Genomic DNA, 20,563 nt, shown 5'->3' on the forward strand with positions numbered 1-20,563 from the left:
TTTTTTTTTTTTTAAAGATTTTATTTATTTATTTGATAGATCACAAGTAGGCAGAGAGGCAGGCAGAGAAAGGAGGAAGCAGGCTCCCTGCTGAGCAGAGAGCCCGATGTGGGGCTTGATACCAGGACCCTGAGATCATGACCTGAGCCAAAGGCAGAGGCTTAACCCACTGAGCCACCCAGGCGCCCCGCCTCACATGTTTATTAATGCAATCTTTTCATAACCTGTTAGGAAATTAGAGTTATATTATCTGGCACCTGGCATACATAAAAAGTAGAAGGACAGTCTTTTTTAAAAAAAATGTACTGGCACAATAAGTAGTTCGTGGGGACATATTTAGACTTTTCTGTCCCAGCTGGTGGTTGGCATAAGAGCAAAGTCCAAATCCTCATTCATCTAGTGACGTGGACTCAAGAGTTACCATGGATAGCTCAGGACTAGTTTGGGACCAGAGAGGTATTTATCTCTTCAATTTCAATAAGAATGAAGAACTACTACTCTGGAGTAATCTACATTAGCAATTGAGTTGTACATGTTAAACTCACACCACTCTGTCTCAGCAGTGGCTTATGTGAAGATCCTGATAAAGTTATTCTGACTTTTAGTAATGAAGATGAAAAAGAAGAAGAAAGTAGTGAGGAAGAAGATGAAGATAAGCGACGTCTCAATGATGAATTATTAGGAAAAGTTGTAAGTGTGGCATCTACATCTGAGAAGACTGATTGGTATCCTGCCTTGGTAAGTCAGATTTCTTGCAGAATTCATTAACCATTTAAAATATTTGTTAAAGGGGGTGCCTGGCTGGCTCATTCGGTAAAACATGCACCTCTTGATCTCAGGGTTGTGAGTTCAAGCCCCACATTGGTGTGGAACCTAGTTAAAATTTAAATAAATAAACAAGCAAATGTTTAACATGGATTTTTAAAAAATATTTAAAATATTTTGAAAGTATTACATAAATTTAATTTGGACTTCATTGCAGAGTTGAGCAATCCTACTTAGGTCCCACATACTTCACTGTCTTCTCTTGTTATTTCTTTCTTTAATTTTCTATGAAGTTGTTTACTGGGATTTTTCAGCTTTCCCTTCAAAATGTGTCCAGTGGTCTCTTCTTATTCCTATTATCATTTTTTACTCACTTTATGGTAATTACCCATAAGTTCCCTTAACTTGATTCCTGACCTTTTTGCTAAATTCATATTTTTCTAGAAGCAGTTTTTATAGAGAAATAGTTTTAATATACTGATTTAATCATGATAGTCCCATTCTCAAAAAAAAAAACCGCCACAAAACATTCAGTGGCTGCCTTATGGATCAATTCTGCATTCTTTATTTATTTTTTAAGATTTTATTTATTTGACAGAGAGAGAAGGAGATCACAAGGAGACAGAGCGGGCAGAGAGAGAGGGAAGCAGGCTCCCTGCTGAGCAGAGAGCCCGATGTGGGGCTCGATCCCAGGACCCTGAGATCATGACCTGAGCCAAAGGCAGAGGCTTAACCCACTCAGCCACCCAGGTGCCCCCAATTCTGCATTCTTTAGATGGATATCTGAGGCCATCCCAGCTCTTAGTTTGTTTCTCATTTTCAGTGTAAGCTCTTTCCTCGGGTACTATCTTAACTGCTCCATGTCAGACACTTGACTCTTCTAAACCTTTACTCTTGCCTTAAATCAAATCAGTTAGTATTTACTGAGGATATGCAGTGAGTTCAGCTCTAAATTCCTTAGAAGAGAGAGAAGTATGAATTTTGTAACACACTGCTCTCAAGAATCTAATTATATATATTTAGAGATTACATAGCTATTAAAGATTGTATAGTCCTTTTTCTTTTTTTCCATGAAGCCTAACACAGGACTTGAACTTACGATTCCTAAGATCAAGACCTGAGCTGAGCTTAAGAGTTGGACACTTAACAGACTGAGCCATCCAGGCACCCTTCTGTCATAAATTTTTTTTTTTTAAGATTTATTTGTTTGCCAGAAGAGGGAGAGAGAGCGCGAGCGCACAAGCAGGGGGAGTGGCAGATGGAGAAGCAGGCTTCCCGCTGAAGAAGGAGCCTGATGTGGGACGTGATTCCAGGACTGTGGGATCATGACCTGAGCTGAAGGCAGACACTTAACCAACTGAGCCACAGAGGCATCCTCCTCTATCATCATTTTTAAAACTTGGTGCAGACAGTAGAGTAGAACAGGGGGTATTGGGGAAAGGAATGGTACACCTAGGTTTTGGAAATGGCAAGTCTGATGGGTTGGTAGGGAAATCTAGTCTTTGCTTCCTCCAGGAAGGTATGAGAAGAAAAGATGGGCAAGAGAATTACTTCATGAGCGGAATCAATAATACTTGGTAATACTTGTTTTCATTTTCTCCTTTTCCTACTCCTCTCTTAAGATTCAGCTCGAGTCCTACCTTTTCTGCAGTCTCCCCTAACCACTCTAACATAACTGTGCCCCTTCTCTGAATTTTATTTTTTGAATTTTGATATCACATATATTTCCAAAAACAGTGTTGGCAGAAAACATGTCCCAAATTAGATCCTTTAAAGAACCCAGGCCATTTTTTAGAGGTTTTTATGTGCATGTAAGTACATTATTCAGTTGCTATATATAAGAGATTTACTGTACATAAGAAAAGTCTGGAAATCCTTTGAGCCTTTTAGTCACACATGCAGATAAGTAAATGGGTTTGGGTTCAGAATATTTAGATCGTAATTTGCCACGAGATTTTTTTTTTTAAATATTTTATTTATTTATCTGACAGAGAGAGGTCACAAGTAGGCAGAGAGGCAGGCAGAGAGAGAGAGATGGAGAAGCAGACTCCCTGCTGAGCAGAGAGCCAGATATGGAGCTTGATCCCAGGACCCTGGGATCATGACCTGAGCCAAAGGCAGAGGCTTAACCCACTGAGCCACCCAGGCACCCCATGTTTTTTTAATTCCTTTATTTACTCAGCAGACTTACTGTTTGCCAAGTAATGTAGAAAATAAAAGACACCAATCTCATTTTTGATAATTTCATAATTTAATGCAGAGAATAATTCAAGTAACTATATATGCAATAGTGTATGTTCAACATTAGGACATCTTGTCTTGAGAGATTACATTTATATAAAGGAGACCCAGAACATCTTCATGAAGCTGTTGCTTTTGAACTGAGCCTTGATGGATTTAAAGTTAGTTAAACAAAGCTTCTCTAGAGGACTTTCTTAGAGGAAAAAAGATAAGTAAAAGCAGAGAAGCAAGGAGTTTGTTCATGGAACTGTTTGCTCTCGGAATCCATTTAGCTAAATATTGGACACAAATAAGGGAATCATAGGAAATAAGACTGGGAAGATAATTTGGATCTAGGCACAAGAGGGCCATAATTCTGCATAGTATTTTGCAGAAGAGTAACATCATTTGAGCTGCATATTTTGGAATGTTAATGAGACAGTAGTATGTTGACCAAATTGTTGGAAAGACTAGAAATGGCAGGAATCAATTTGGAGGCTAATTTAGTAGATCACAGGTGAGGTAATTAAGCTCTCTCTGTGCCTACTCATCCTTTAAGACCTGATCTTAAGCCTTTGCTGCCATACCTTTTCCTTTCCTGAGTTGGGTTGAGTCTTCCTAGGTGTTTTCATATCTCCGTACTTACCCTCCATGGTGTTCTTTTTGTGTTTACCTCTCCATTATGCTGTTAGCTCCTTGAGGACAGACACAACTCTGTTATTAGTCTAATAACGACCAGCACCTAGCAGGCAAACATTTACTGCCATCGGATGTTAAAACAGCCGATAGGACTGCAAAGAATTTTTAATTATCTGGATATATATCATTTAATATGATAGCCATGAGTCCTAATGACTGTTTAAATTTAACTTTTTTTTTTTTTTTAAGATTTTATTTATTTATTTGACAGGGAGATAGAGAGCACAAGTAGGCAGAGCGGCAGGCAGAGGGAGAGGCAGGCTCTTTGCTGACCAAGGAGCCCAATGCAGGGCTTGATCCCAGGAGCCTGGGATCATGACCTGAGCCAAAGGCAGTCACTTAACTGACCAAGCCACCCAGGTGCCCCTAAATATAAGTGTAACTTAATAAAATTAAACAAAATTAAAAATTAAGTCTCTAAGTTGCACTAGCCACATTCAGGTGCTTAGCAGTGCACCTACAGAACATTTCCATCATTGCATAAAGTTCTGTGGATAGTGCTAGGTTGTAGCAGAGGAGCTGGTGTTCAGGATGATAATGAGCAGATAAATTTCAGCAGTTTATTAGTAGACTAATTTTTTAAAAATTTAAGTGCTTTAAAAAGTATATAGTGATTAGCTATTTACTAATGTTAAGACATTTATTATTTTTAAAAATTAAGAAATCAGGGGCACCTGGGTGGCTCAGTAGGTTAAGCCTCTGCTTTTGGCTCAGGTCATGATCTCAGGGTCCTGGGATCGAGCCCCACATCATCAGCGGGGAGCCTGCTTCCCCCTCTCTCTCTCTGGCTGCCTCTCTGCCTACTTGTGATCTCTCTCTGTCAAATAAATAAATCTTTTAAAAAAAAAGTTAAGAAATTAAAAAGTTCTTAGGGGATGCCTGGGTGGCTTGGTCATTAAGCTTCTGCCTTCACCTTAGGCCATGATCCCAGGGTCCAGGGATCAAGCTGCTCATCAGGCTCCCTGCTCAGCGGGGAGCCTGCTTCTCCCTCCCTCTGCTCCACCCCCTGCTGGCGTTTCCTCTCTGGCTTTCTCTCTCTGTAAAATAAATAAATAAAATCTTTTATAAAAAAGAAAAAAGTTATTACTCAGATTTTCTTTGATTTGTTTTCATTACTAAAATTTGTAATGCTCTTGTAAGAAAGGGAACTTAGGTGTTTTTTTAGAACCTAGGTGTTTGAACAAACAGGATTTCAAAACAGTTCTTGATTGAAGTGTATTTTTAAAAACATTATAATATGTTGGAATACCTGGGTGGCTCAGACTCTTGATTTTGGCTCAGGTCATGATCTCAGGGTCCTGAGATTGAGCTCCGAGTTGGGCTTTGTGCTCACCGTGGAGTCTGCCTGAGATTCTTTCTCTCCACTGTCTTACCCCCATGGCCCTCCTCCACCTCTCACATACTCTCTTTCTTTCTTTCTCTCTCTAAATAAATAAAATCTTAAAAAAAATTATATTCCACATTTTCATCATGGATCATATGTTTTACTTTTTGGACAATAAATACATAGCTTAGAATAAATCCTAATTTTTTGAAGTGGTGGTCACATTGTAATTTATATTGTATTAACTATTCACTGTATAATCTAATGACTGAATAAATTTAATATCTAGAAAACCAGTGTACTAAATAATAAAAATAAATAAAAAGAAGGTAGCCTTCTTTTTTAAGTAGCTCATTTATAATGGAAATTACTGACAATGAAACTATTTCTTACAAAAGGTAATCCATTTGAGAAGTGAAGGGGATCGGGAATTATTCTTTTCAAAACATTATGTTTTTTTAGCAAGGGAAATTAGGAACCAATCTGTTCTTCTTTTATATTTCAGGTAATATCTCCCAGCTGTAATGATGACATCACAGTGAAAAAAGACCAGTGTTTAGTTCGATCATTTCTCGATTCTAAATTGTGAGTCACTTAATAGTGTTACATTGGGAGAAAGAAAATGAAAGCACAGTGATAAACTCTTCCACAGTCCAAGCTTTATTTTTAAAAGTCTGATCATTTCATGAACTGAGAAGTCATTACATAATATGGTTTACTTTTTGTAATGTAAGTTACTTTTTCTGAAAAATTGTATATAAAAACTGAACAATATGTGAGAATAATATTTAAAAAGTTTAATTAAGCATGGTATTGGTTTTCTCTTCAATTGTAAAAATTTGGTATTTTTATTATGTATGCTATTCATATGATGAACTATGAAATTTACTTTTCATAGAATTTTCTTAGAATATTACTAAAATAATTATTTTGACTTTTTTTTTTATTAAGTCACATTTTTAGAAACTTTAATCTCTGCTTTGTTTCCCAAAAAGGATGAAAAAAAAATTATATGCGCGCGCGCGTGTGTGTGTGTGTGTGTGTGTGTCTAGAGAGAGAGAGATGTAATTCTCTGGAAAATTTAACATATCTTACAGTCATAAAAATATTTTAATATTACCTTCTATTATTTTTTTTTTTACTAAACTGAATAGTAAATTTAAGAAATAACAAAAATCAAAACAGACATTGTGGCTTCTATAAGGAAAATATCATGCTGGTATAAGGTACCCCATACCGTGTGTAGGAAGGTTGCATAGATTAAAGTATTATAAATGTGGGGCTTCAGATTAGTGTATCTTGATTATATGAATCTTAAGAATTAAGATACTAGTTTTGCATATATTTACCTCCTGCCCTTTATTAAGGATTAGGACATACATGGTCTTTTTAAAACATAGGCAAAATAATTTTGATTTTGAGGTTTATATTTTTCTATGTGTTATTATTTAAGTGATCATTTTTATTTAATAATGGTTTCCCTTCCCTTTATTCTTCTGTAATTAGTTATTCTATAGCAAGAAAAGATATCAAGGAAGTAGATATTCTCAGTCTACCTGAATCTGAGCTCTCTGCTAAACCAGGTAATATAGGAATGACTCAATCCATTATTTCATGTTGTGGCTTTAAATGGCAAATAGTGACTAAACCAAGACTGAATATTCTCTGGTGCCATTTTCGTTGTTTAGAGGTAATATCTACTCTTATTTGATGGCTATTTTTTTAATGGCTAGATAAAATATTTTATTTGTAATTTTTAAGTAAGTTAAATTTTTCATGTTTTACCATTAATTTTTTTAACAGTATCTTCTAGAGTAATAATAAACATTAATATAACATTATGACTCAGATATATTGAAGTCTACTGTATCATTTTATAAGGGACAGCTGAATTTGAGTCCAAATCTTCTGACTCTGAATGTTATTCTATTATTCTATATTGCTAATTTTATTATTCTATGTATGCTATGTTGCTAATAACAACTGTTTATTCTTAGGGCTACAGAAAGCAAGCATCTTCTTAAAAACTAGAATTGTTCCTGATAATTGGAAGATGGATATAAGTGAAATCCTTGAATCATCCAGTAGTGATGATGAAGATGGTCCAGCTGAAGAAAATGATGAAGAGAAGGAAAAGGAGGCCAAAAAGGAAGAAGAAGAGGTGGTAGGTGAAATTTTATGTTTGTGACATAAAGTCATTTTAATACTTTAAAGTAAATATTACTGCCTTTGTATATTTTCCTCATTTAGATGCTCTATATTATTTGTTTCTGCCTTTTTCTAGCTCACATTGATTTGGTGATTTTTTTGGATTCTAACTTAGTGGGTAAATCAGAACTAATTTTTTTAGCAAACAAAGAACTTTTCAGGTTAAATAATCAAGTACAAACTTTTCAAACAACCATGGAGAAAAGAAATATAACTTTTAGGTATATTACATGTGTTAACTCATTTGATTATTGTTACCATGTGGAATAACTAGTACTATCCTACTTTAAAGGTGCGGAAAGTGAAGGTCACAAAAGTTAAGTAACTTCCCCAAGGTTGCCTGGTTCACATGTCGAAAATAGGGATTTGAACCCAGATCTGATCTGTCTGAATTTAGAAACCTTACCTCTTTCAGATATTTTACAGTATCTCAAGAACAGTGGGGATTAAAAACCTACCCAAACTGAAAGAATATTTCATTTGATAGTTTGATAAATCATACAAAAGAGATTGTTTTTATAAGTGCTAATGGGTTTTTTGGTAATATGTCATTTAGGATATATATCTATAATTGTAGGAAATTATTCATGGACTGCCAGCATCATAGCATATATGAATACTGTTGTCTATTTATACAGCAATGTTTTGTCAAGTGGGATAAACTGGTAGTATATTTTTGGTTGTTATGAGGTAACGAGACCTAGGGACAAAGAGAATGAGTTTACCAAAAAGAAGACCTATTTGAGCATGAAAAATATTTGCTTAGAAAATGTGGAATGCTTGTTTCTGTTTTACATATACAATTATGAATTTATGAAATAAAATGAGTATACTTGTATGTGATGAAGGGCATGTGGTATTTCTTTCCTTTTACTTCCCCTGCAGTATTTGGTTTTTTGCACTCTGAAATCAGAATGGCGGTTCATACTTACAGGCTGCCTACAGAGTTGCCATAGTAACGTGCTGTTGGTTTTAAGTGAGCATGCTCGGAAAGACAGGAAGGTTTAGCAGAGGCTTGGCAGGTTGCCAATGGAGGTTTGCCAGATGCTTTGAAATGGGCTGTCTTTCTTTTCCTTTCATGTAATGTCTGATTTTTATGTGGAAGAGAATGTAAGTAGTGCTGTATAACCCTGCGGATGCTATGCCCTAAGAGGGAAAGCAAATATTTGCAAGTCAGACTGAAAAATGTTCAGACACTGTACTGATTAAGTAGAAGGGGAATCTAACCATTTTGCATTTGAAAGAAAATGCAGCATATAGGTAAGATTTTTTTTCTAAAATATATTTAGTTACAATTTTGATTGCCAAAAACGGGGTTAGATAAGAATTTTAGGTGTTGATGATGTGGCTAATAATGGTAGGGCTCATAACCAAGCGTAATTGTTTCTTGTAAAAGAGACAGTAGGAGTCTATTTTTAGAATATCAGAGGATGAAGGCTATTTTTCTGAAACATAAGATAGATTTTGAAATGAAAATGATAATGAGACAGTTTGGCAGAATTCAGGATTTGAAGTCTAAATATTAAATGTGATTTTTGTATTTTATCTGTATTTAATTATAGATTATATGTTTTCAGGATAAAATAGGCCACATTTTCAGGGTGTGAACTGTTGCAGTCTGGTTTTGCTTTTTTTTTTTTTTTAAGAATTAGCATTAGTTAGGATCTGATATTGACAAACATTGAAAAAAGAGTAGTTTATTTTTGCTAATACTTTTAATTGGTGTCCCTTTTAGAATGCATTTTCTTTACTCCCCACCCCCCAAAAAGCAAACCCTGAAATTTTAAACAAAGAGAGTTAAAAGAGCTTTGTAGTAAGATTGGAAAAGATGGCTATAAAATAGTAAATAGTAAATAGTGTTCTTATTACAGCTATTAATTTCATAAAAATCACAGCGTTTTATTCAAGCTGTTAGTAAATGTTAGTAAAAAGGAATGAAGAGCAAAGGCAAGCTCTGTTACCTATTGTTTGCAGGTAATAAGTAAAGAAATTTAAAAAGGTAAGGACCTTTGTAAGGGATAGTATCTTCTTAAAATGTGTTACTTAAATTATGAACCTGTTAAAATTAAGTGGAAAAGAATGGTTTTCATCTACTGAAAAATAAAAGTAGAATTACCACATTTAGGCACTGAGTTGTCTGTTAAATTATTTTCCAGATGGCCAATTTCATAGCATCTACTTTATTGAATTACTTGACAGGAACTAATTCCTCTTTTTTTCTGGCCATAGAGGTAGATTTTTTGAGTGAGATTTTGGTTGCTTTAGAAAAAAAAAATCAGCTGCATTTCTTGCCCTTGGATTTAAGATTTAGTTGCTGAATCATTCTAATTTGCCTTGCACAGTAATTTTAAAAAATTTAATGTATTGAGAAACTGAAAAGCAGTTTAGTCTATATTATAACAAAGGAAAAAAAGTGGGTTGGTATAAAATTAAAGTCTGGTAAGCCAGGGCCTACCTGGCTTAGTCATTACAGGCCTTTACCACATAGGTGAGGCTAAGCTGTTGTATTACATTGTAGATCATATTCTTCCTGAAATGTAGTGATGCTGTGCTTTTCACGAGAATTTATTGTTGCTTTATAATGATAAAAAAAGCTCTTTAACATTGTGCAAGCCACCATAACAGGACTTTAGCTTGTCATTTGATGTTTGTAAATTTTATGCAGTAGAATCATACAAGTGTTAGATACTTCTGCAGTGTTAATGGACGGTGGACATTGTTTTTATGTCTAATGCTTTTGAGTGCCCTAAAATAGCCTAAATAAGATTTGAGGTTCATGGCTTTATGTGGAGGAGCATCTTTTTTACTTAATATTATTTCGAATTCCTAAGCATTTGTAGTTCAGGATTGGAATATAAGAAATATGTCTCATACTGTTACTGGGTAGGAAAAGACCTGATAGTCTGACAGGAAGTAGGTCCAATCTATATTGAGGACTGTAAATTTTAACCTGTTGGTAATTATATTGAGAAAAAAGCCCTGGAGAATATTTTTGTAGGCATTACTTAAATGTCTTTTGTTAGGAAAATTTTATATTAGAAAAGATAACACTGATTTCCTTTTGAGCTTTGAAATTGAAAAGTCCATGTAAACGTAAGTAATTGTGTTTATTCGTAAGTTATTCATTTATTCTTTATATTCACCTTGGATGAATGTAGGAGAGTTGTCTAAGGATAAAGTGAATAGGTGAAGACATTTAGGGGGATTTGACTAGTTGCAGCCCTCCTGTCCTTTTAGTTTGCTATACATAGCCTTATGTGTTGGGTCCTTAAAAAAATCTCTTCTAATTTCATATTTAGTAATGAATGTAAGAATTTAGTGCATTTTTATAAGAGATGCTGTTTTTTTTTTTTGTTTAGAAGTACTGACACCCATTTCTCCAATCTTTGAATTTTCTGGGGAATCACTATTATATCTGTTGATTAGGATTAAATTCCACTATTATAAACATCAGAGTGCTTTTGTTTTTTTATTTATGGAAACTGGAATTTTTTCTTATATGTAAATCAAGTGTTATTTGTATTTATGTTGCCTTGTAAAGGCATTTATTAGTGATCTTTCAAGATCACTTTGGGTAAAAACCTACAATAAATGCTTGATAACCCAGGAAAATTATGCTAAATCAATAAAAATTAAAGAAAAATTTAAAGGTAATATTAGCATTTTAGGTATATCCAGTAACTCCAGCTGTCAATCATGTTTCTAAGCAGATTCTATAAAGTCAATTTTCAATGAATAATTGAGATTTTAACTTTCATTAAAATATAATAACTTATTTGCAAAAGTCTTGAAGTTTAGCCTATTGGACAAGCAAACAAAAATGTCCTAATGTGTTTAGCAAGACCTTTCTTTACAGAATCAGTATAAGACCAACCAAATTAGGTTCACTTAATCAGATTAATGAGGATTGCACATTTGTATACACAATTGTAGCTTTATTTTTATGTATTTACAAAAAGTCACTTCTCAAATCAAATTATTTCATAGTTGTGGTAGCATGAAAGAGGGTTGACTGAATATAAAGCCTTAGATGAGATAGTGTCCAAAGCATAGCTTGATGATTAGAATGTGTGTACCTTTTCAAGTAGGGGAAAAAATGATTAGTCTTAGTCAAGTCTGATATAATACAAGAGTCCTATAATAATTTGTTTTAGGCAGATGGTTGTTGAACTGTTCAGCGAAATTTAAAAAGTGTCTTACCATATGATGAATATATCATGCCATCTTATGTATTCCCTGAAATTTTCTGTTTCAGTGTACACAGCAGGGAAGAATGATACCTCTGTAAATTTTATGACTACCAACTTTTGTTGAGCTTCAACACCATTAGTCAATTCCCAGTTTCTATAAGCAAATCACTATGTCCTCCAACCCTGCCCCAGTCCACTCCAACTTCAGAAAGAAACTAGGACTATCCAGCTGGGAGCATGCATTACACTTCACTTGCCTGTTCTCCTTCCCTGAAGTACAGTTGACGATATGTTGCTCTCTTCTATATGATGAGTCCCTCAGTTTATGCTCTGGATCTCATTCTCTTTTTTTCTTATCTTAAATTATGAACTATCACTTCTTTCCAGAATCTTTAACCTGTTCTGTTGTTTCCTTCTCATCAGTTTTTAAGAACATGCTTCCATCTCTCCCAGCCTTCTGACATCCCCTCCAGATACTGTCCTCTGTCCTGGCCCTTATAACCAGATTACTCAGTTACATCCAATGTTATATTTCTCAACCTCCTGTTCACTCTTAATTCGCTGTAGTGTGTCTTGTACTCCCACCTCAGCTAAAACAACCAGTGACCTTCAACAAATTTTCTGTACTAAATCCAAAAAATTTTTATCATGATCTCATTTGACTCCTTAGCAGTATTCAGCATTTTTGACATGCCTACCTTCTTCAATCACCTGACATCCATGACATTACATTTTTTTTCTAGTTTACTTCCTAACTAAATGATACAGTGACTCCAAATCTATATGTACATCAAAGATGTCTCTTCTTAGCCCCACACTTATATTAACTGCTAACGAGGCTTATTTTGTAAGAACTCAGACTCAATACGTACAGGAATTGTTTTCGTTTTCCCCCTGAAACTGGTCTTTCTCATGGTTGTCCCTAATTTATTTGAATAGAAGCGTGATCCACCAATTATCCAAACCAGATACATGGCGGTCACCTTAATCCTCCCACTCTTGCCCCTCTAACCAATGAGACACCAAATCTTTCTTCTGCTGCCTGATAGCTTTCAGGGTTACTCACTTCCCTGTTTCTACTCTCTGCCAACTTAGTCCAAGCACTATTCTCCTTTACCTGCACGACTGCAGTGGTAACCTTCCCATGTCCCTGCTGGCCTCCTCCAGTCTTTTCTCTGCACTGAACCTAAGCAGATTTTTTTAAATGAGAAATCTCAATGTGATTCTCTTGGAATAAATTGATTTTAGGGCATAGAAGTAGTAGTATTTATTCTTTTATATTGAAATACTTCTAAAAAATTGCATCATGTCACTCTTTCTAAAAGTAGTATACTTTCTAAAAGTAGTATATTTACTCAAGATGTAATTATGGTAGTTTTTTAATACAGTGCTGTCATGGCTTTTAGCCCTTATCCTAAATGATCAATGCCTATTAAGATTGTGAATTTTCTCTGTTTCCTTTCCTCTAAAATCTATATTGTCAACTGATCATTTTTACATATGATAACTTTCTGGACAGTTTAGAATTCTACTTGTTGCACAGGGCTCTACTGGTAGTCTAGGGGGGAGTCATTTTGACTAATGGATCACCAGAGTTACCAGACTTAATGTTACAGGGGTTTTTTCTTTTTTTAATTTAAGTTTTCAGTTTAAGTTTTCTTTTCTTTCTTTTTAAAAAAATTTTAAAATTTATTTGGCAGAGATAGCACAAGTAAGGGGAGAGGGAGAAGCAGGCTCCCTGCTGAGCAGGGAGCCCAACATGGGGCTGGATCCTAGGACTCTGGGATCATGACCTGAGCGGAAGGCAGATGCTTAACAACTGAGCCACCCAGGAGCCTCTAAGTTTTCTTTCTAAATTTAGGTTCTCATTTGTTATATTTTACTGAGGTGTTAGGACAAGAAAATATATGTTATACCAGAGCATATGTCATCAGTAAGATGTGGCTTTCATTATACCACAATTAAAATATTTAGCTTTTGTAGGAGATTGAAACAGGTAAAGATGCCCACACCAAATAATGTTCTCAGCTTAGTTTTGGAGACTTAGTGACTTTTAAAGATTGTTTACTGAATCCTCACAACAGGATTTTTTATGAGTGATGAAATGGAGGTGTAGAGACATTACATAAGTTTTCACAGACCTTTAAAAATTTTTTCTCTTCTCTCTATTGTAAGGTCTGTGAAAACAGTGGATGTCAGGCTTTTTGTTTGTTTTAGTCTTTTCCTTTTCCCACCAACATACATATCCATCAACTACCTCAGAGCTTGGCTAATATTAAAACTTGATTAAACAGTTTCTGAATAAATGAACGAGTGTGGACCATGCAGTTAGCCTAACAAACTGCTATTTGAAACAAAGTGTTGGAAGATTTGTTGTAAGGCTCCAGAAAGTTCACTTTGGAAGAAACCCCAGAATAAGTTATCTACCATCCCTTCATAATATATGCTTTCTTTTTTCTATAGGCAATCTCATTTCCTTACATAATTTTGTGAGCTTTTAAATTAATTCTTTTTGGCTTAAGCTACTTTGGGATACTTTTCTGCCACTTGCAATAAAGGTTCTTGACTGATACTCCTCTTCCTTTGTATCTTGTCCCAATTATTTCAGGTGTCTTCCGATCGGTCTTTTCCCCTCCAATCCATTCTTCACAAAGTTCCTGCTAGAAACCCTTTAATGGTCTCAGCACCAACAGGACGAAGATTAGGTCTTTTATTGTAGCCCCTTACTAGTTCGGCCCTTCATAGTTTGACCTGTGCCCACTTTCAATTCTCCCTGCCACTATTCTCCAGCAATATGTAACTTTTTTTTAACACCCCATCTCCCCATATACACACCTTTAGATTTTGCTCAGAAACTGTTTGTTGAGTTTTCAGGTATATTTCATTAAGTATCACTCTTCTGTTGCCCATTCCTTTAAACAGGATTAAATATAGTAGGGCAAATAGAAGGAAGGTCGAATAAACTCAGTGATATAAAACAGCTGAGATTTAAAGAATCCAAAAAGAATCTACATAGAATCCAAGATTTCTGTGTAGGAACAAATAGCAGCTCTGCTTGAGTTAAGGTTCGGTATGACCTATAAATGTTCTGTGCATTCACCCCAGTCATAAATTGTTCTAGCATTTATTGCATGTTTTTAAAAAATCAGTATGGCTATTTGGTATGTTCCAGACTTAGAGTTGGCTACAATAAAAGCATGAGCAGAGCTGCTGGTGTGACTGCTTCTTTTGTGCCCATCCCCCAGCCCAGGGGCATCTGCGGAGTTGCCTCTTTGGTTGTGCTTCCCGTGGTGCTTGGTTCTGCAGAGTACAGCTAGGTGCCCCCCATTCTCAGCCATTCTTATTTTTTCTTTCTCGGACCCCCGTTAAATTTATATTATCATTAATGCTAGCTCTGAAACTCAGCAAATGTAAATTAATCGAAGAAAATCTCCCCAGTTTATTTTCACAGACATTGTTTTCATTCACATACTAACAGAATGTCTTAGCTAAATTCCAATCCCTGGTGATAAAATTGTGGGTAAAGTAGGCATGTCTTTAACCTTTCGAGCCCTTACAATGTGTGGGAACCTTCAAGATTATAAACATGAGTACTTTAGACTTAAAAAGAATCTCAGCATTTACTCCTCTCTCTCTTTCTCCTTCTGGAGAAGGGGGTCATCTTTCCATCATCAGAGAGCAAGACTAATCCAAGCGTTGATCCTCTTCCTTGTGGATTCTTACAGTCACTTTCCTTTCCCTTCCCATCCATCAAGCTCATTATTGGCAGAGAGCTTTTAAAACACAAATCTAATATAATTCCTCTTCAGCTCTCTCACATTCCAGTTCTGATTCTCTAGCATATTATTAGAAAGTGCTTTCTTAATCACAGCCTGCCTTTGCTGGCCTCCTGTTTATGCTGTTTGCTCTAGCTCCTGGGCTCTCTACTCTTCACATTTTGAGGCTTTCCCTAATACAACCACTATCACTCCGTCTCCAGCAGAACCGCTGACCCCATCCTATATTCTTTTATGTATTTTGCGACACTATTAATGTTGTATTACGTTGGCTTGTTTTTCTTTTTCTTTTTTTTTTTTTTAAAGATTTTATTTATTTATTTGACAGACATAGATCACAAGTAGGCAGAGAGGCATGCAGAGAGAGAGAGGAGGAAGCAGGCTCCCCGCGGAGCAGAGAGCCCGAAGCGGGTCTCGATTCCAGGACCCCAGGATCATGACCTGAGCCGAAGGCAGAGGCTTTAACCCACTGAGCCACCCAGGCGCCCCTTGTTGGCTTGTTTTTCATTGCTGCATCCTCTGCTAGACTCAGAGGGTCAAAAGTAGAAAGTAGATCTTCTCATTTTAAACACAGTACTTTTGTATATTCTTCCCTGACTCATGGTTGCCATCAATAAATGTCTGAAGTGAATTTGAAGATACAGTTTCCAAAGTCAGAAAATTCATAATTTACTAATATATATAGATAGATGCACAACTACATATATAACACTAGGTAATATATATTGATGCTAAATAAAATTATAGATTTCTTAAAATTATCTTGTTCATCCTTCTTCCATATCCTTAATCCTGTTCTCGACCCTGGCATTTTACTGGGTACATAATTCCTCTTCACATACTTGACTGAATGAAGGGAAGAAGGCATATCAGCAGTCTAGTGGACTTTACCTCTTATTATTACAAGCTTCTCCTACTCTAAAGCCCTTTGAGAATGGAACGCCTTCTGGTTATTGACCAGGAGAGAGATGCCATAGGTATGAAGGTACCACGAACAGGGGCACCTGGCTGGCTCAGTCAGTAGAGCATGCAACTCTTGATCTTGGGATAGTGAGTTTGAGCCCCACATTGGGCATAGAGATTACTTAAAAAAAAAAAAAAAAAAAATCTTTAAAAATAGAGAACTTTGGGGGTGCCTGGGTGGCTCAGTGGGTTAAAGCCTCTGCCTTCAGCTCAGGTCATGATCTCAGGATCCTGGGATCGAGCCCCACATCGGGCTCTCTGCTCAGTGGGGAGCCTGCTTCCTCCTCTCTCTCTCTCTCTCTCTCTCTCTGTCTGCTTCTTTGACTACTTGTGATCTCTGTCTGTCAAATAAATGGATCTTTTAAAATAGAGGACTTTGCATTTAAAAATACCATGAACAGAGAAAGTACACCATAAGAGCAAACATGAGCCCCCATAAAAAAGTCATAAAGATAGATTCTTCTAGTTGGAGGTGTTTTCTAGCATATGCAGTTTTAGTCCAAGGTGACTAATAACACAGCTGTTTGCAAAAAAAAAAGATTGTGAAGAATTAGTTATTGTAAGAAATTAAGCAGTTTTAATTTTTGCAATGATGATCAGGTAAATTTAAAAAGGTGTTCCTATCATCTTTTTTCTTGTGGAAAATTCTTCTCAAGCAGGTATTTATTTATAAGCAGAATTCCTTATTCATTTATGTCTTGTTTTTACATCTGGTAATTGCACCTCAACTCAGAAATTTCTGGCCATAATTTCTCATTGAACTCAATACATTCTTGGACATATACTTTTATTTTTAAGGGTTTATTTATTTATTGGAGAGCGTAAGCGCACAAGTGTGCGGGGCCTGGGGCGGGGTTGAGGGGGGTGGATCTTAGGGAGACTCCCCACTGAGTACAGAACCCAAAATGGGGCTTGATCCCAGGACCTGAGATCATGACCTGAGCCGAAATCAAGAGTTGGTTGCTTAGCCAACTGAGCCACCCAGGTTTCCCAGACATCCACTAACTTTAAAATCAAATATATTCAAAATACCAATTTTTATCTATAAAACTTAGTAAGAATTTATGAAATGTTTGGTACAACCTTAATACCTAATTTGCAGCTGATGGGTTCGTTTGTTTTTTTTTTTAACTTGTTTTGGAACAAATTTTGATTTCAAGTCAGTGCCTTTTGAAAAAATACTTTTTTATGTATATTGGATACAAGGGCTTTATTTGAATTCTGCAAGATCATAACTACCGGAAATGAGGTATTGGTCTGAGGAGAAACTATTGTGATTATGAGGGAGAAGCAAAGCATAGGGGTGGTCTGGCATAAGGGGTCTCTCCCGCCCCATACCAGAAGTCTTTTAAAAATAATATTTGAAATAATATTTGAAATGGTTCTTGGGCTAGTGGCTTATTTTTTTCTTTTTTGAGTTAACTCATTGGTCGTTGTTCTAATTACTTTGCAAAAGCAAGACTTTTTAAATTCACAAGGGGAAAAAATTGCCATCTTTTGATTGGAACATTTAGTGATGACCCCTGTTGACTCCATATTGCTAATTTGTGAGGCTTAGAACTTTGATTTAATTTCTTTGTATTTGTTAAAACTCAGAATACTCCAGTGCTGTCATTCTGAATGAATGTACTAAAAGATTTTATTCTCTTTCCCGTGATTGCCTTATGGTTTTTAAAATTGTATATTTTAATCAACTGCATGTTCATTGACTCTGGCTGCTGTATTTTAGCAATTAAAATTCTTAATACGTAATTTTAAAGGACCTGTTGCTCTCTGGACGGTGAATACTCTATTGGCTGATAGTTAGTTTTGCTTTGATCATGGCTTTGAAAGACAAAACTCTAAATTCTTCTTTTGGAACACAGAAAAGCAGTACTCTGAAATTAAATTATAATAATTTATGTGGACAAAAGATATTGTTTTGTTTCTCCTTCTCCATAGTATTGTTAAATTTTAAGTAAGAATTTTCCCAAGTATTTGTTTATAAGTAGTCAATCAGGAAAGAGAATATTTTATTGAAGCCCATAGTCTGTTTGTTTGACTAGAGACAAGACTTTGACATTATAAGAAGAAATCATTAGATTTATATAATTAGTATAATTAACACTTAGATAGGTACTTGCAGAGAGAGTAGTTTTTTTTGTTTTTGTTTTTTTTCACATGAGTGTTTCCATTGATTCCCCACCCCCAGGAATGAATTTGTGGTTATGAATCTAGTTTCCTTCCTTAAGAAATAATTTTCATTTTTTTTTTCAGGGCTTGCAAAGTCTTTTTTACAGAGGCTGTGCAAGAAGGGCAAATGAGAAAAGCAGGCTAATGTGATACAAGAAGGGATGGTGGGGCCTGAGACAAAATGAAATTACATAAACATCTTTAAACCACTATGCTATAAAAAAAAAAAAAAAAAACCTTTGCCATGTGACTTTGTAACCTCTAGTTTATATTCATTCAACAGTAACAAATTTTAACATTTATATATATATTTTTTGCTTTTTTTTTTTAATTTAAAAAAAATTTTTAATAAACATATAATGTATTAGCCCCAAGGGTACAAGTTATGTGCGCTATTTTAAAATAATAAATATATTTGTAATTATTGTGCTTATCAATATATTTTTGTGGACCACATGCATTTTGATGGATTTAAAAAAAAAAACAAAACTAAACCAAATGAAGTGAAAACACTCTTACTGATTCCTGAACCTTTTCCTCATGGTTACTCTTAGTCCCTGTGTTGATATTCAAGGGTAGGGTTAGAATGGTAGATGGGTAAAGGGTAGAGATTGTGTATTTTGACAGTTGTATCAAATCAGCTCTATAAAAATATGACTTAAAGTCTAGCATTGTAGCATTTGGAGGAAATTCATATTTTCCAACTTAATAAAATCCTCTATGTTGTGTTCATCAACAACAACAAATTAAAAAAGAAGACTGTATCTCACCCTATTCATTGTTCTTTGTATTTATATACTTTACTTTTACAGCCTGAGGAAGAACTTGATCCTGAAGAGAGGGACAACTTCCTCCAACAGCTTTATAAGTTTATGGAAGACAGAGGTATTTCATGCTTGTTATTTAAAAGTAGTCATTTCTTTTACAGTTTAACATTCTAGGTTTTTTTTTTTTTAACATTCTAGGTTTATGCATTATTTTTATTAGAGTCATAGGTATATGGATTTGGATTTTAAGTAAAGCCTTAAGAATCAGAGTTGAGGGACGCCTGGGTGGCTCAGTTGGTTAAGCTGCTGCCTTTGGCTCAGGTCATGATCCCAAGGTCCTGGGATCGAGTTCCGCATCGGGCTCCTTGGTTGGCAGGGAGCCTGCTTCTCTCGCTGCCTCTGCCTGCCTCTCTGCCTGCTTGTGTGTATTCTCTCTCTCTATCTCTGGCAAATAAATAAAAAAATTCTTGAAAAAGAAAAAAAAAAAAAGAATCAGAGTTGAAAATAAATATTTGAAATAAAAACAACTATTAATACTTATTTTGAACAGAAATATATATGAAAGTTGTATAGGTATAATTATACTTAGTCTACTTGAGACTTACAAAACCGAACATTGTTATAATAATATTTCAGTAAAGGAAAGGGAACAATAGTAATTAATCTACACACCCATTTAGTTACTGGTGCGGTCTTTGCAGCAAGTAAAATTAGCCTGATCCTGGATCTCAACAAATGAAACAAAATAGATGATCAGTTCCTATCTAAATATAATAGGATTTCTTCTTCTTTCCTTTTTTTTTTTTTTTTAAAGATTTTATTCATTTATTAGAGAGTGAGAGAGAATGAGCAGGGAGAGCGGCAGAGGGAGAGGGAGAAGCAGACTCCTTGCTGAGCAGGGAGCCCAACTTGGGGCTCAATCCCACGACCCTGGGGTCATGACCTGAGCCAAAGGCAGACACTTAACCAACTGAGCCACCCAGGTGCTCCAAGAATAAGATTTCTAATACAGTTAAAAGAAATACAGCCTATATAAATTATTCTATTTTTTGACTTTACATAAGTCCTGGAAAATCCTCTAATAAATTAGTCCTAGGAATTCTGTGACTTAGGGAAATCATCCTTCAGATTACTGTTAACAGTCTTAACGTTTGTGTTCAAGCAGTGAAAATGGATGTATGCCCTATATTGTACCCTTTCCATTGTGTATGTTCTTGCCCAGACTTCTTGAACCAGCAGCATTGTTGGCTACGCCTTGTAGTTGAAGGATTTAGTTCTCCCCAATTCAGTGACAGGTGATTTTATTAGTTGTGAGAGATGTGATTTTAATAATCATAGAGGTAAATCTAAAGACTATCACAATGCTGAATAAAGAATATAGAGAATATTTTGTATTGTCTTAAATAATTTAGGGTTCTTTAAATATATGCTTCTGATTAATAAATCTTGGGAAATTAGAAGTTGGAAAGCTTTTTATTG

The 20,563-nt window shown here is 35.4% G+C and overlaps 1 protein-coding gene across 2 annotated transcripts in view; it reads left to right on the forward strand.

The window, feature by feature from the left end:
- LOC111160014 (AT-rich interaction domain 4A) overlaps positions 1-20,563 on the forward strand; it is a 63,183-nt gene that overhangs the window by 14,519 nt on the left and 28,101 nt on the right. For both annotated transcript variants that reach the window (XM_022522785.1, XM_022522788.1), the window contains exons 8-12: positions 606-738; positions 5,514-5,593; positions 6,515-6,591; positions 7,006-7,172; positions 19,130-19,202. In XM_022522785.1, coding sequence (XP_022378493.1) covers positions 606-738; positions 5,514-5,593; positions 6,515-6,591; positions 7,006-7,172; positions 19,130-19,202 — 530 coding nt within the window. The remainder of the gene's footprint in view (positions 1-605; positions 739-5,513; positions 5,594-6,514; positions 6,592-7,005; positions 7,173-19,129; positions 19,203-20,563) is intronic.

This window comes from Enhydra lutris, unplaced genomic scaffold, assembly GCF_002288905.1.
Source record: "Enhydra lutris kenyoni isolate GAN:26980312 unplaced genomic scaffold, ASM228890v2 scaffoldscaffold4, whole genome shotgun sequence".
Lineage (NCBI taxonomy): Eukaryota > Metazoa > Chordata > Mammalia > Carnivora > Mustelidae > Enhydra > Enhydra lutris.